Genomic DNA, 18388 nt, shown 5'->3' on the forward strand with positions numbered 1-18388 from the left:
AGTCCCGGATTGCAACGAACGAAATGGCATAGATGCCCTAGCGGCAACTGCTACAAAAGACTAAGTTTTCACTCTAATGGCATATAAAACAACATAATGCTATTCTATATCCGAAATATTATCTAAACCAGAGAAGGTTTCCATTGTTTTCTGTCTGGTGGGATATAGAATAACATTATGTGCCATTAGAGTGAAAACTTGGTCTTTTTTCTAATAGTACAATACTTTAAAACTTTTACTACTTTACCAAAATGACAACTATAAACAACATTAGATCAGCTGTATTTAGTACAGCTGATCTATTATTATTTGTCAAGTTTCTATTTTAACATTCAATTTCTATACATTTTCTGACTTTCTAAACGTCACTAGACATAAAAATAAATAAATTTTACCAAAAAAAGATTTTATTAACGTTTCGAAGTCCAAATCAGGTTTCGTTGTCAAAATATAAAATACTAAATAGTAGTATTTTGTATTTTGAAAACGAAACCCGATTTGGGCTTCGAAACGTTTAATAAAATGTTTTTTTGGTAAAATTGTGGCTTATTTCCCATTATAAATAGTTGATTATAAAATGCCACAAGGAAATAGCTTCAGAACAACAATAAAAATAAATATTGCAAGAAGTGAATGGTGCAGGACTGTAATAGCTCAATGTTCCTATGTATGTAGTACTTTGGCGTTTACTGTATATTTGACATATAAGCAGTAAAAACTGTTTGTTCTTTATTTGAAATTCAAATAGCTCTGTTTAAGAATATGTTGACATATATATCTTTTTAAATCTTTATTTGCTACAATAAACGGTTTTCTGCAAATTTCACAAATTGTTTCTCTCTAATGTGAATTCTCAAATGTGTTTTTAAATCAGAACTTTGCAAAAACTCTTTGGTTCAAATTTCACATCCAAACGGTTTTTCACCAGTATGCACGACCATATGTTTTTTTAAGGCAGCATTTCGTGTAAACTGTTTTGTGCATATTTTACATCCAAATGGTTTTACACCAGTATGCGTTCTCATGTGATTTTTCAAGTTAAAACTTCGTGCAAACTGTTTTGTGCATATTTCACATCCAAATTGTTTTACACCAGTATGCACAAACATATGTCTTTTTAAGTGATCATTTGTTAAAAACTGTTTTGTGCATACTTGACATCCAAATGGTTTTACACCAGTATGCGTGCTCATATGAAATTTTAAGTCAGCAGTTCGTGCAAACTGTTTTGTGCATATTTCACATTCAAATGGTTTTACACCAGTATGCACCAACATATGTCTTTTTAAGTGATCATTTGTTAAAAACTGTTTTGTGCATACTTGACATTCAAAAGGTTTTTCACCAATGTGCCTTCTCATATGAACTTTTAAATTAGAAAGTTGTGTAAACTGTTTTGTGCATATTTCACATTCGAATGGTTTTTTCCCAGTGTGAATTATCATATGTTGTTTTAGATTACCATTTGATACATATTGTCTATTGCAAACTTCACATGTAAAATGTTTTTCAGAAGAGTGTATATTCGTGTAAACTTTTTTACTTTGTTTCGAACAGGTTTCATATGTAACAGATTTTTCTTTAGTGTGCTGCTCTATCATATGTCTTCTTATCTGGTCTTTATAATTATTATCACTTTGACACTCAAAAGGTTTTTTAACAGTATTCACTTTCCTAACGTCAGCTGTACATTGGTTCAATTGGTTATTTATAACATGATTATGTAAGTCGTTATTTTCACCAGTGTGTCCATCTTCACATTTGAAACCTAAAATCATAGTTATCTATTAAAATAGCAACGAAAGGATTAACACAAAAATAGTAATTCGGCAGAAGGTAAATATAGAAATTGTGATCTTTCCAGTATTTTCCGATTTTTGGGAGCAATTAAAATTTTCCAGTAAAGATTTCGTCAGTTCAAAAAAAAGAAGGTCTTCTAGAACCGGAGATACTACAAATTTTTTAACACACTCACCCTTGGCAGAATCCTCGTGAAAACCTTCACTTGAAAGGGTCAGTAAAGTACAGCCTTCACTACTACTTATTTCAAATATGTATGATTAACTGAGTGCTATTCATTCACAATAATATGAGCGATTCTTCTTCAAAAACATTCCAAATTATGACCCTATTTAGAAGTGACGTTGAAACCAGCAAGATGTCCAGAAAGGATTCACTATTACCTCTATCCGAACGTAGGTTTGATGTGTGAGATTTTCTGCTGCCGGTATACCTTCGAACCTGTCTCAGGATTTCTACCTTTGTGATATCCCTGTCTATATCAAATATGTCCCTGGTCCTGACAGTCCCGGACGTTCTCTATTACGTTTCCCTCCGTGCGGGTCACGATTGTCTTCTTTAGGCGCACGGCCTGTTCTTTCCATGCCACTTATTAGATTTTATATATTTAATTTAAGAAAGAACTAGAGATTTGACTTTTCATAAAAACTACTTTTTATTTATTCAACAACCACTTCAATCATTTTTTTATCAACAACAACCTACTTAATTTTTTTTATGTAAACATTCCAAAGCTTGGTTTATATGAACAACATAATAAAAACATATTCCAATACTCCCACCTTTTGTTAAGTTGTTCAACTTATAAACAAACCTTTTAAATAAAAAAAAATTATAACAAATGCTTGCTTGTCAAGTGTCGAAAACGTAGTCAGTGGTGGAACGACGAGTTTCTATATCACCTGCATAATCTGCATCACTGTATCCATGCATGTTAACTTCATTGTATTTGTAATAACACATGCCATAATCATAGCGGCTGACTACTACCACCGCATGTGCAATGTCAGGTCTTGACACTATAGCTGTTAAGTCAGCACTTACATCTTCTGGTGTACTTACAGGATTTGCATTTTGTTGACCAAATATATCTATGTATCGGTTTTGTATAACTTGCTTGACTTGAAACATTGTACCAGCCTCTAAGTTTCTTGTAATTTCTAGTTCGACGAAATAGTTCCCAACCGTCACGATCACTTTAAAACAGTCTTTTAACACGCACAAAACTGCTGAATATCGTGTCTGCGCAACCTGAGAGAATGGGACGGATGTACATCAAATTGTTCAGAGCAGCCGTCACTAAAGTTCAAATAGCTATGATGATTGTCGACCTAATTCGCGGAGATAGCACTTGAAGAAGAAGATCCCTCCTCTGATTTGCGCGGAGGTTACATCTATTGCACTTCTATGCGTACAGTATGAGTTCTTGAATGTCTATTTAAATCGCTTTTTTGAACAAACTGCCGCGCCGGCCACAAATTTCACACTTACTAAGGTTTTTCTCCTGTGTGTATTTTCTTATGCCTTTTCAAATCATGTGCTCGAGAAATCTACTTAGGACAAATTGAACATTTGTAAAGTTTTCTTTATTTCTCACTATTGTGTTTTTAAATGTCTATTGAAATCACGTTTTTGAAAAAACTACTCACAACAAACTTCACACTTGTAAAGTTTTTCCCTAGTGTATGTTTCCATATGGATTTTAAAATCGCGTGCTCGAAAAATCTGCTTGTAGCAAATTGTACATTTGTAAGATTCTCTCTGTTTATCATTAGTGTGTTGAATCTTGAATATCTAGTTAAATTACTTTTGTGAAAAAACTGCTTGCAGCAGATTTCACATTTATACGGTTTTTCTCCAGTGTGTACTCTCAAATGTGTTTTCACAACACATGTTTCAGAAAACTCTCTAGAACAAATTTCACACTTATAAGGTTTTTCTCCTGTGTGTATTTTCATATGTCTCTTCAAATCGCGTTCTCGAGAAATCTGCTGAGGACAAATTGCACATTTGTAAAGTTTTCTTTGGTTCTCATCAGTGTGTGTTCTTAAATGTCTATTTAAATTACTTTAAAAAAACACTGCTTACAACAAATTTCACATTTATATGGTTTTTCTTCAGTGTGCACTCGCAAATGAGACAGATGAGCGAAACAGACTATTTATTACCTTTTTGTAAACTTTAAGATAAATTAATGTTGTTTTATAATCAAAATTTAACCCTCACGCACAAGTTGTAGTCCATGTGACTAACAACTTCAGTAAGAACTTGGGTTTATTATTATGTACTAATTGCTACAAATAAACTCTATTATTATTATTCCAGATTTAGCCATACGGCTCACACTCCCTCTAAGGGGAAAATTGACTCATCCCAGATACCTACGGTATCAAAAGGATTGAGCTCTGGTGGGACTCTTTCCGTGTTATCGAGCCCTAGGCGACTTGGTATGCAGGTGTATCTCCCAAAAATTTTCTTGCTTGTTGCCGTTGCGAGTAGTACTGCTTTCTGCATGGTCTTATAAAGATGTTCATTAAGGCCCAGATTTTTTATGCTTTCGAGGAGGGTCTTCGGAATGACTCCAGTAGTAGACATAATAATCGGTATCGTCTGGGTACTTTGCATTCTCCATTGTCTCCGTATTTGAATTTCCAGATCTCTGTACTTGGCGATCTTTTCAGTAAATTTAGTACGTAGATTATTGTTGTTAGGAATCGCTACATCAATGAGGGTTGTTTGTCTCGTTAATTTACTGACTAATACGAGATCTGGTCTATTATGCGCCTGTTTGGTCTGTAAGCACAGTGTGGTCCCAGTATAGCTTGTAGTTGCCATCCTTAAGCATACTCTCAGGGACGTATTGATAATATGGGAGATGGTCGATTTGGAGAAGTCCCAGCTTGATAGCTATCTCCTGATGAAGGATTTTCTCCACTGCGTCATGCCGTTCCTTGTACTGAGTTGCAGCAAATGCCTGGCAGCCCCCTGTAAGATGTTGGATGGTTTCTTGGGCTTGACATCCAAATCGGCATCTGTCGTTTTGAACATGAGGGTCTTTGATGATATATTTCAGGTAATTTCTGGTTGGTATAACCTGATCCTGAATGGCCAGTAATGAACCCTCCGTTTCAGGGAACATCTTTCCTGATGTCAACCAGTAGTTCGACGCTATATTGTCGACATAATCTTGGCTGACCTCATTGGGATGTCGCCCGTGCAGAGGTTTACCCATCCAGGCGCGCACTTTTTCGTCCTTAGTAAGGTGGTTTATGCGCAGTTCTGCTTCCCTCAGTTTTATCGGTGTTGTGTCATCTACTGCGCAGATAGCGCGATGTAGAGTAGATGTTTCAGCCTGCATCTGAAAATAAGATCTTAAATTAGCAATTTGTTTGTCTAATTGCTCACCTATATCCATAAGTCCTCTTCCTCCTAAATTCCGTGGTAATGTCGTTCTTTCTACTGCACTTTTTGGATGGTGTTTTTGTGCCTTTGTGAGGTGCGTTCTTACTTTTCGCTGAAGATTTTCTATGTCCGTTTTTGTCCACTTAACAATGCCAAATGAATAGCTAAGCGCGGAACATGCGTAGGTGTTTAGTGCCTTAAACAAATTTCTATTATTAAGGTGTGAGCGAAGCAGCTGTTTTACCCTTCGTATAAACTCAGTAGTTATCTCTGTTTTCATTTGTTTATGGTCAATTCTCCGCGCTTGCTTTACTCCAAGATATTTATACATATCGTTTTCACCCATGGCCACGATGTTCTGGCCATTTTGCATATCGAATCCTCCGGGCTGTACTTTTCCTCTGACTATATTTAAAATACAGCACTTGTCTGGTCCGAAGTGCATGCTAATATCATTAGAAAAAGTTTCTACAGTTTTTAGCATCTCATCAAGTTGGTTTCGAGTGGAAGCCATTAATTTCAAATCATCCATATACAATAAATGATTAAGCTTCGCCACCACATTGTTGTTATTTTTGATGCCAAAACCTGCGTCTGTGGAGTTCAATAGCTGAGATAGTGGGTTCATAGCTAGACAGAACCACAGTGGACTCAACGAATCTCCTTGAAACAGGCCCCGGCTGATTGCGATATTTTCAGTTTCGATGTTATTTTCACCAGGTATTTGAAGGTGAATTCTAGTCTTCCACTCCGTCATTATATGCTCTAAAAAGGTCACTATATTATCATCGACTTTATATATTCTGAATATATCTATAAGCCATTCATGCAGCACTGAATCAAAGGCCTTCTTGTAATCAATGAAGGCAGTAAAAAGATTCCTCTTTTTGGAATATGCCTGGTTAGAAATGACTGAGTCGATGATGAGTTGTTCTTTGCAACACATGGAACCCTTAGCGCATCCTTTCTGTTGAGGCTCTATGATATTGTTCAGAGCACAGTGTTGGTAGATACGCCGGGCTACACAGGATGTGACCAATTTATACAAAGTTGGAAGACAAGTAATTGGGCGGTATTTGGCTGGATCTTGGGTGTTATTTTGATCCTTCGGAATTAAATAAGTGGTTCCCTGAGTTAGGAATGTTGGTATATCCTGCGGATTAGAAATAACATGATTAATTAGTGTTGATAAGCATTCATGAACACTCCAAAACTTCTTGAGCCAAAAGTTTTGAACTCCGTCTGGTCCAGGAGATTTCCAGTTATGAAGCTCTTTGATGGTATTTGAAACTTCTTCAGTAGTGAAGGGTTCGTAAAGGGTGGCAATGTAGTGTTGGCAGTTCTGTGTCGTATCTTCTATCCATCCAGCATTGTTGTTAAGAGCAGCTGGCGTGGAAAGTTGATTTCCCCAAAACTCATGAATTTCTTCTTGGCTTGGGTAAGTCTTATCGACACGTTCTACAGTGGAATTGAGTTTTCGATAGAACGCCTTTTCAGAACTTTCAAAAAGAGCATTGTCGCCTTTGCGATTGTTACTAACTTTGTACCTCCTTAGTCGTCCTGAATAAACGGAGAGCTTTTGTTTTAATGTATCCAGACACTCATGGGCTGTGTTGTTTTCTGGATCATATCTTGAGTGTCTTGCGGTAGTCAGCATTATTTCTTCAGCTCTTCTGATGACTTTTCTACTTGTTATACCTCGTATGTATTCTGTGACTATACCAATATCCCTACGTAATAATTCGATCTTTCCGAGCAGTCTTTTTTCCCAGGGTGCAATTCTGTTACCAGTTCTTTCGTTCTTAGTAACCCGTCGTGTTCTGATCTTAACGCCCATTACATTAGCAATTGCTGTTGCTGCACAGTAGATTAGCATATGCAAATATTCCAACGTGTGAGCTTCTACGACATAGTTGGGTAGGACTTCAGTGTTCACAATTTGTAACAGCGCACCTAGTTTCTTACAAGAGTTTATTCGTGGTAGCGGTGGTCTGCTAAGTGGGTTTGTTCCATTAAACTCTTGTACGGCACGAGCCATTTCGTTTGCTAGACTATCGCGCAACTCGTTGTTTTCCTGCTATGTATTATCAGGTTGAGTTTCTGGCATGGGAATCTCAGGAGTCTGCTCATCGAGGATTTCATTAGGGACTTGATCTAAAACTTGTTCTTGGTTATTAATCTCCCGTTCGACTTCGCTTTTGATCGAATTGCGTCTAGTCTCTGGGATAAGGTTGTTCCTTATGATTACCCGGTATTGATCTGATACTCTTTGCTCCGATACTTGAATATCTGGGTACGTCCTGCAAAATTCGGTATACAGCTGTTGTCGGTAGCCGATTGTTTCTTGACCGAGGTTTGTCACCTTGTAAGAGAAGCGCAAAATGTTTTCATTAATGGACACATTCCATTTCATGCGCTGCCTCGGTCGTCCCGCTTGAGTGAGCGCCGGCTGATGATCCAGCGCAGCACCTTCGGCGCGTGGAGCTCTTGTTGTTGTTTGGCTCGCTTGTGGTTGTGGTTGGGCTGTAGCTGATTGTATGACAGGGGCCCGCCTCCTCAACACCCTGCCACCGACGTCCCGCATGCTGTCACTTCCAGCGCCGGCTCCAGACGTGCCCTGGCGATCCCCAGGCAGCGATCCTAAACATAAATTATTTATCTCCATTCTCATGGGTGTGCATTTTATACCTACTGCCAGGTGTCAGTTTTTGTTCCACGGCAAATATCCATGCTACTCTCTGGGTATTGGCGCTACGAACACCCAGAAAGCATCCCCCATTCGCAGGGGGCCGCGCCTGATAGAAGAACTGACAAAAAACCCCACAGGTTATTATTATTATTATATTATTATTAAATGTCTTTTCAAAACACATGTTTCAGAAAACTGCTTAGAACAAATTTCACACTTACAAGGCTTTTCTTTAGTGTGCGATCTGTTATGAAGTTTCAAATGACTTCCTAAACTGCTTAAAATAAATTTCACACTTGTACGGCCTTTCTCCAGTGTGTATTTTCTTATGTCTTTTTAGATCACGTGCCCGAGAAATATACTTATAGTCTGGGCTGATTATCGGAGAGTAGGCCATTTTTGGGAAAAGTTATTTACCAGCAATTTTATTGCTGGAATCGAAGCTTATGATTATATACAGTGCTAGTCAAAAGTTCGTACCCCCTCGTATCTTTTAACGGTTACACTTATAATAGTGAAATTCGAAGGGAGGAAACAAACGGTTGTAGGCGTCTTAACTAGTCACGACAGGTGACGTAATAGTGACAGATTACGTTGCAGCGCCACCATGACCGATAATTTTAAATGGGACTTTATGGCAAGTGATACCTCGTTTGAAAGGTATTGAAAATACCTATTAAGTCATACTAATTTTGTTTGAGTTTAAGCTAATTTTGATGAATAAATAAAATAAAATTGTAGTTTCGCATTTAATTAATAAAAATTCAAACCTCCGCCTATGATTACTTGTCAAAAGGGATGACGTTGACGTAAAAACTATTAGAGAACTGAAAAACGTGAACTTTTTTGATAAAAATCCATAGGCAGATATTTGAATTTTTATTAATTAAATGCGAAACTACAATTTTATATTTATTTCATTTATTCACCAAAATCAAAATCAATTTATATCCAAAAAATTAGTATGACTGAATAAGTATTTTGAATATCTTTCAAACGAGTTATTACTTGCCATAAGATCCCACTTAAAATTATCTGTCACAGTGGCGCTGTAAAGTCATCTGTCACTATAACGTCACCTGCCATGACTAGTTAAGAAGCCTACGTCCGTTTATTTCCTCCCTCCAAATTTCACTATTATAAGTATAACCGTTCCAAAGATACGAGGCGGGTACGGACTTTTGACTAGCACTGTATATTAATAATATAGATATGCAAAGTCCGCAGATAGTGTGCTACTTTTTTTATAAACAAAATGGCGCCCGAAAATCGTGTTTTTTTCAATTATTGCTCTATAACTCCGAAGATTTTAACTTTACAACAAAAACGCTCAAATAAAAATTCACCGAAATTAAATTCTGCATAGAAATATGTTTTTCCCGATCTGCTACGATGACAATTTTCCTCGGAAAATGCGGGTTTTCCCAACAAAATCTTTAATTTTCAAATAAAGTTTTAGATAAGTAATTATCTAGCAATAATTAAATAATTTGGTGATTTAAAAGCCTTCTTGGTTTAGATTAGAGTTCCAGAAGCTGGTGAAAATTGAACGAATATTTTAGCAACAATTCAAATGTTAATTAATAATTTACGGTCGCAATAATAACCAAAATAATTATGATACACTGATCAAACTTTGAAATCTTATAAAGATTAGATGCCTGTTTAACATTTTGTCGACAAAATATACATTTTTTATTTTTTTGCATAATCTTTAAATGTTTAAAAAAATAGTTATAAAGAAATTAACGTTTCTCATAAAGTTTTTACTAAAATCTAATTTTAAAAAATAGTTAAAATTCGTATGTGAAATATATTGAAAATGAATGCTTTAAAACTTTCTTGCAACCATTTGCAAAAAAGTTACGAAACAGCAAAGTAAACATACGATTACTACGTTGTTTATATATTTTTTAATTCTTTCAAAACGTAAAAGTGAGTTTAAAGTACAAGCTAATTATTTACAAAAAATATCGATTATTAGTTTAATGCTTATATTTTAACTAAAGATTATAAATATATTTTTTTGTAATTTACACGCGCGAAAGTAGACTAATACAGTACTGTAGCTAAAATTTTCACTCGATGCGACGACCGTCGCGCGAAGTACACTTAATAAATAAAATTATATTATTATGTATGCTGCGTGTCAGTCGCTTCGAGTGAACATTTTAGCTCCGGCTCCATAATCATTGAACTAATACTTGATATTCTTTGTGAGTAATTAGATTGTACCACAGACTCACTTTTAAGCTTTGAAACAATTAAAACAAATTATAAACAACGGAGCAATCGTATACCTATTTAGTTTGCTGTTTCATAACTTTTTTACAAATGGTTGGAAAAAATTTTTAAAGCATTTATTTTCAAGACCTTTGAAATACGCATTTTAAGTATTTTTTAAAATTAGAATATAATAAACAATTTCTGAGAAATGTTAATTTGTTTATAACTATTTTTTTAACATTTAAAGATTATGCAAAAAAATGAAAAATTTATATTTTGTCAACAAAATATTAAATAGGCATCACAACTTTATAATCTTTCTAAATTTGATCAATGCCTTATGATTATTTTGGTTGTTATTGCCACTGTAAATTGTTAATTAACAATTGAATTGTTGCTAAAATATTCGTTTAATTTTCACCGGCTTCTGCAGTTATAATCTATACCAAGAAAGCTTTTATTTCACCAAGTTATTTAATTATTGATAAATAATTACTTGCCAAAAAAATTTATTTGGAAATTCGAGATTTTGTTGGGAAAACCCACATTTTCCGAGGAAAATTTTCGTCGGAGCAAATCGGGAAAAACATGCCTCTATGTAGAATTCAATTGGGGTGAATTTTTATTCGAGTGTTTTGGTGTAAAGTTAAAATCTTCGGAGTTATAGACCAATAATTGAAAAAAAAACACGATTTGGGGGCGCCATTTTGTTAATAAAAAAAGTAGCACACTATCTGCGGACTTTGGATACCTATATTATTAATATATAGGATCGTAATATTCGATTCCAGCAATAAAATTGCTGGTAAATAACCTTTCTTTGTACTTTACTAATTAGACCAGCGTATTATAACTATTTTTTTTTCAAAATTTAAAGATTATGCAAAAAAAACGAAAAATTTATATTTTGTCGATAAAATATTAAATACGCATCTCATCTTTATAATCGTTATAAGTTTGATCAATGTATCATGATTATTTTGGTTATTATTGCGATCGTAATTTGTTAATTAACAATTGAATTGTGGCTAAAATATTCGTTTAGCTTTCACCGGCTTCTGGAATTACAATCTATACAAAGAAAGCTTTGATGTCACTAAGTTATTTAATTATTGATTAATAATTACTTACCTAAAACTTTATCTGAAAATTAGAGTTTTTGTTGGGAAAACCCGCATTTTCCGAGGAAAATTTTCGTCGGAGCAAATCGGGAAAAACATATCTCTATGCAGAATTTAATTGCGGTGAATTTTTATTTGGGTGTTTTTGTTGTAAAGTTAAAATCTTCGGAGTTATAGACCAATGATTGAAAAAAATACGATTTGTCGGCGCCATTTTGTTTATAAAAAAGTAGCACACTATCTGCGGACTTTGCATACCTATATTATTAATATATAGGATCTTATAATTCCATTCCAGCAAGAGCTATTCCAGGTCAAATCAACACACTTTGAATTAATTATTTTCCTGACCTATTTCGATTTTGTTAAAATTTAGAGTACTCATAGTGGATGATTAGGCGAAGAAAAATACAAAAGGTCCAAAACACTGCGACAATACTTTATTGGAATGGTTGTAAAACCTGACCTGATTGAGCTAGAATGCTGGGAGAGGTGTCATTTTGCAGCATTTTTAAAGCTCTTTACAGTGATATATACAGCATGATTTTATGATAAACAAGTTTTTCTCAAACAAAAAAAAAATATATTTTGATTGTTTTTTTCCAAAAAGTACACAATTTAAAATTTTCATAATATTCCTACAAATACATAGTACTGTTGTTAATAACATATAAACATTTTATCATGGGATGGTGATGGGTTCAACATAAAAAAAAATAAGTTTTACACATAGAGTATGGTGCCAATGAAAGGAATAAATTCGTAATGTCGCAAACTGGCGACTTTAAGGAAAATTACGAAACAGGTCGATTTTTATTTTTAAATTGAAATTTTTTGGCATATATATCATACTAGTGACGTCATCTGGGCGTGATGACGTAATGGATGATTTTTTAAATGGGACTATAGGTCGTATGGTAGCTCATTTGAAAGGTTATTGAATTCTCTATTCAGTAATATAAACAATAATATAATTATTTGTACAGGGTGGCAAAAGAATTTTTTTTGTTTAAATTAATTGACAAAAAAAGAAGATTGTATGTAATTTATTTAATTTAAAATATATTTAGGGGAGTGCAATTAGAACGAGAAGATACAATGTTTCGGAAAAAATCAAACAAGGTTATATTTTTCTAAAACTTTTTTTGTTAGTTTATAAATATGTTAAAGTAAAAAGTTCTACTCACAAATTTCGCCGCTAATTGTTTATTAATTGTTTAAACAATAACAATTGTTTTGTATAAATAATGTTAAGAATATGGGTGAATTCAACATTTTATTTTGATAAAAAATATTTTTATTTTAGTTTTGATTATGCTGAACCCGAATCTGACATTACAATTTGCAAATTCAAAATGGCGGATTAAAAATGGCGGATTTTTTCCTAAAATTCCTTAAAAAGCAGTTGTAAAATCCGATTTTTTTTTATAAAACGTGTTTGTTTACATATATGTGGATATTTTTGAGAGTTTGCTGAACCTGAATCAAATTTTGATAATTTAAATTATAAAATGGCAGGTCCAAAATGTCGGATAACTCAAAAAATAGTTGTAAAATCATAATTTCTTAACAAAAAGTATTTATTTCTACATATATTTATTTTTGAGAGCTTTGATAAACCTAACTTAAATGTTAACATTATAAACTATAAAATGGCGGATCCAAAATGCGGATTTTCTAAAAAGAACATAAAAAAGAACATTTTTCCAAAACATTTATTGTCTTTATTTTTAACAGGTTGTTGAATCTGAATTAAAGATTAAAAATTTAAATTTCAAAATGGCGGATCCAAAATGGCGGATATTTAAATGAAAAACAAGTAAAATCCAATCAAACAAATATGGAATTTCATTCTTAAAAAAAAAGATAAACAAATAATTTTCACAAAAATATTAAAAATTAACATGTATTAGAAAGAAAGAACCAATTATTCAAAATCTATCTCTTCAATATTCAAAAAATTGTTGCAATGGAATCATAAATAAAAAGTTATTCTTAGTAAAAAGCTCTGCATATTCTAAAACTTTAAATGCAATCATAAAATATCAATTTTTATCAATTTTGTACAAGATATGTCAATAAATAAAAATTTCAGTTAGGAGTAAAATACCTATATTTTTCATAATACTGAAAATTGTTATTATGGAAAGTTATTCAGAATTAAAAACGATGTGTCAATATGCAATTACACTTTTATACAATTTTTTTACATAATAGCTCGTATAATATTGATAAAATATAATATTTTATATTTGCATATTAAGTGTTAGACCATGCACAGCTATTTATGACGAATAACTTTCTTCATAAAATTAATAATAAATCAGTTATCATAAATAATAAGTGAAAATTTAATGATGTTTGGTATAATTAATTTGAAGCAATATTAAAAAAAAACAAATTTTCGATTAGAAGGATATAATTACATATTGGAACATAGTTTTTAATTCCAAACAACTTTTCTTTATAAAAATTTTCGATATTGTGAAATATAAAGGTACTTTACTCTTGAGTGAAATTCATATTTTTTGACATACCTCGTACAAAATTACCAAAATTTGATATTTGATGATTGCATCTTATGTTATATACGATGCAGAGTATTTTATAAAGAATAACTTTTTTTCGTAAAACTGATATTAAAAAAGTTATCAATAGGTTCCAAGTTACGCAGACATACTGTATAAGAGCTAAAAAAAATTTTTTTTGTTGAACATTTATTATTTTTTAAGCTTATTATTAAATTAATTTTAGGTAAGTTTTACAGAAAAAGGTTTTGATCACTCTGTATATACATTTTTTCAGCTGGTAATTTTCGGTTTTTGTATTACATTTTTGTTACCTTTCTTAGTTTTCTCAAAAAGAAATTGTTTATTTCATTTTTAATCTAAAATAATTCAGTGTTTTTAAAGATTACACCCTGGGCTTTAAAAAAATATTAAAAAAATTGTATTAGATTTATTAAAACTTGAGTAATACCGTCTTAAAATGGTCGGAATTCTGTAGAACTACGAAGTTTTCAAAAATTACATTTTTTGAGACAGCGTATTATTTGAATTAAATTTTTGAGATTTTTTTTGAATGAAACATCGTTTAGTAAGATGATTGAGAGGTAAGTTGTGCAAATTTGAGAGCTTTGTAAGTAAAATTGTATTAGTTACACATTTTTAAACAAAATTCATGTAAGTCTCATTTTCCGCCCACACCGTACTTATGTCCATACATTTTATTTCTTTTTATTACAACCATAAGATAGCCTCTTTTATCTTCTTTCATGTCCAATTTGTAAAATTTTTTTTGATCCATTAGTTAAAGAATTACATTAAAAAAACTCAAACGTGCACTTCTTCCAACGCTAGTTTACATTGCGCCAATGTGTGTGAGAAGGGTGACTTTAGCGTTATAAATAAAAAATTACAGAAGCTAGAGATTTAATTTTAGAAAAATCTTTATATAAGGTTTTTTTTGTAAAATTTTCTGAATTTTTCAATGGTCAAGTCAGTTTTTTTCTAAAAATTATATTTTCGGAGTTATTTAAAAAAACATCAAACTTCGCTGTTAATTTGTTTAATAAAAAATGAAGCACCCACTTCTCGAGTAGAACTTTTTGATATGTTGTTTATTAAACATTTCTTAATGAAATTACAAAAAGTTTTATCTTGTTTGATTTTTTCCGAAGTGAAAATCTAAATGCACTCCCCTAATTCTACTGTTGCCAGAAACACATAAATTAGGTACATACATTCTTCTTTTTTGTCAATTAATTTAATTAAAAAAAACTTTTTTACCACCCTGTATAAATAATAATTGTTATTGTTTATATTACTAAACAGAGAATTAAATAACCTTTCAAATGAGCTAGCACACGACCTAGTCTCATTTAAAAAATCATCGATTACGTCATCACGCCCAGATGGATGACGTAACTAGTAAGATATATATGCCAAAAAATTGCAATTTAAAAATAAAAAACGACCTGTTTCGTAATTTTCCTTAAAGTCGCCAGTTTGCGACATTACGAATTTATTCCTTTCATTTGCACCATACTGTATGTGTGAAATTTATTTTTTTTATATTGAACCCATCACCATCCCATGATAAAATTTTTATAGTTTATTAACAACAGTACTATGTATTTGTAGGAATATTATGAACATTTTAAATTATGTACATTTTGGAAAAAAACTTAATCAAAATATATTTTTTTGGTTTGAGAAAAACTTGTTTATCATAAAATCATGCTTTATATATCACTGTAAAGAGCTTTAAAAATGCTGCAAAATGACACCTCTCCCAGCATTCTAGCTCAATCAGGTGAGCTCCTACAACCATTCCAATAAAGTACAGTCGCGGTGTTTTGGACCTTTTTGGAAAATTTTACATAACCATATATTTCGGAAACGTCTTGAGATAAAAATGTAAAATTTTGTATTTTTGTTTCCCTTATTAGCCACTATAAGTATTCCAAATTAACCAAATCTGAAGAGGGTTGGTAAATTAGGTGTGTTGATTTGACCTGGAATAGCTCGCAGTAAAATTGCTGGTAAAACTTTTCCATGAATTTTGCTAATCAGCCCAGAGTATTAGAACAAATTGTACATTTTACTGGTACTTGACCAGTAACTGATGGACTACCTATAAAAATTTTCTCTAATCTCACAGAAAATGTGTTGGAAATCCTCGTCTCTCTAATTAATGATTCCTTCAAAAAAGGTAAATTTCCAGAGTGCCTAAAGACAGCCATTATTATCCCTCTTCATAAGGGTGGTGAAAAATCTGATGCCTGCAACTATAGACCTATTGCCTTACTACCGGTACTCTCCAAAATTATTGAGAGACTCATTAAAACTCGACTTATGTCATTTATCGTTGATAATAACATTTTATCACAAAATCAGTTCGGCTTTTTAACAAATAATTGTACCACTGATGCCATGTTTTCTGTACTACATGAGGTATACCAAGCACTAAACAATAATCTTTTTACTGCCACTGTTTTCTGCGACTATGCCAAAGCTTTTGATTGTGTAAATCACGACATCTTGATTACAAAACTAAATTTCTATGAAATTCGAGGTATTTCTTTAAATTGGTTCCAATCCTACTTGAATAATAGGAAACAACTAGTTAGAGCAAATGATACTGACTCTAGTCTCAAAAACCATGTATGTGGAGTACCACAAGGTTCAGTATTGGGTCCTCTTCTGTTCCTTATCTTTATAAATGACATCACTAATTTAAAAATCGATGGGAAAATTTTTCTTTTTGTTGATGATACCAGTATCGCTTGGATCAACTCAACTATTGCATCTCTTCATGAAACTATAACTTCGGATCTACTGACGATAAAGACCTGGTCTGACTCTAATTTACTCTATTTTAACGTAAATAAAACAGTAGCATTATCCTATAAAGGAGCTCTTCAACCTTTGCCTCTTAATAACAGCCAGATCAGTATTGTTGATTCTGTAAAATTTCTTGGTATTTTTTTAGACAGCAACCTCAAATGGTCCTTCATATCGATTCGTTAGGTAAGAAACTCGCCTCAGCTTGCTATGCAATAAGATCTGTCTCAAGGGAACTCAATTTGGCATCTTCTAAAATAACATATTTTTAACATATTTAATATAACATATTACTCCGTAGAGTAACTAGGTGCATTTTTCCGTTGGAACTTTACCAGCTGCAGACGGGGGATGTTAATTGCATAGTGTAGAATTCCTTCCCTCTCGTCTTCACTGCAGCATCCATTTGACTTGCAAATTGTAGAAGTCTTTGAGGTGTCACCAGGAAAGTGTACCAATAAGTTTTTCAACTTAAAAAACTTTTTAGTAATATTTTTAATATTTTCAATATTAATAATTTACTATTAGGATTGAAAACTACTTCGTCTTTCAATGCCAGATGGCGCTTGCCACCTACTATCATCACTTCAGTTGCAATGGGTGGGAAAACCTCTCGATACGAATCAGTTAAAATATGGAGAACAGTGCCTACGTTCCTTCCGATGAAGGCTCCAATAAGAGCCGAAAATCGCGATTTAAGGGACTGGACTGCACTCCGTATTCTAATTGAAAAGTAAGATTGTTTTGCCTTCGCATTGCAACTGAATAAAAATGTAATACATTTTTATTTTAACATATTTTTCTTTGTTCGAGTCTCATCTTCGATATGGTCTTCCTTTTTGGGGTTCTAGTACAGCTGCTCAATTTGATGTTATTTTTAAATTGCAAAAAAGAGCAATAAGATATCTGTTTGGCCTCAGAAGATCTACACATAGCAGAAGTTACTTCAGAGATCACGGAATTTTAACACTTCCATCTTTATATATTCTAGAAACGGTTTGTTTAATTCGTAAACACCTTCATGTCTTTCCAGCAAGGCCCAATCATCGTTACTCCACCAGAAATTCAGTCTTTGACATTTATTTACCGATTCCATCCCCTGAGTTAGTAAAGAAATCTATATTATATTCCGCAAAGAAACTGTACAACCATCTCCCGTTACAACTTAAATCTGCAACATCTTTCCCAAAGTTCCGTAAAATGACAAAAGCCTATCTATCTAAAAGACCATACTATTCAATAGAAGAATTTCTTAATGAATAACTAAGAAAATTGGGTTTCATACGCAGTAGCATAAACTTGTCAGTTCCCTATGTATTTTATTTTATTTGTTGTAAGTATGTTCAGTTTGCAATTTATATAAATTTTGCAATAAATTGTTTTTGTCTTGGCTTTTATATCTTATATTATACATATATTGACGATTTATCTAATTTTAGTAAATTGTAGTTGTTATTTGTTATTGATATTATGTTTTCTTTTGACTGTATGTAAGCTTTGTCCATAAAATTGTAAAAATTTTCAGTGACAATAAAGCATATTTCTAATTTAATATGGAATTTGAACCAAGTTTTGAGAAAAAATTGTTTGAAACAGATATTACATTTAAAAGGTTTTTGTCTATCATGCATACTTGAATAACTTTCCAAACTATTGCGAGAACATTGCTCAGAAGGAATTTTAACACTCCTTATGGAAAAGTGGTCCCGGTCAAATTTGATGAAAATTTGGTCAATAATACTTCTTGACGTGTAGATTAAAAAGTCCATGGCACCTGAGTCTGAATAACTACTATTCTCGAGTTA

General features: G+C 32.6%; 1 protein-coding gene across 1 annotated transcript; it reads right to left on the reverse strand.

Annotated features, from left to right (window-relative positions):
• Positions 1-896: 896 nt before the first annotated feature.
• LOC126886204 (gastrula zinc finger protein XlCGF8.2DB-like) lies at positions 897-1778 on the reverse strand. The gene has a single exon (XM_050653065.1). It carries the CDS (start codon positions 1776-1778, stop codon positions 897-899), a length of 882 nt encoding a protein of 293 aa, XP_050509022.1.
• Positions 1779-18388: the final 16610 nt, after the last annotated feature.

Source organism: Diabrotica virgifera, chromosome 6 (assembly GCF_917563875.1).
Source record: "Diabrotica virgifera virgifera chromosome 6, PGI_DIABVI_V3a".
NCBI lineage: Eukaryota > Metazoa > Arthropoda > Insecta > Coleoptera > Chrysomelidae > Diabrotica > Diabrotica virgifera.

Excerpts from the sequence above, each read along its gene's own strand:
- LOC126886204 (XM_050653065.1), bottom strand. The coding sequence starts at position 1,778 with ATGATTTTAGGTTTCAAATGTGAAGATGGACACACTGGTGAAAATAAC.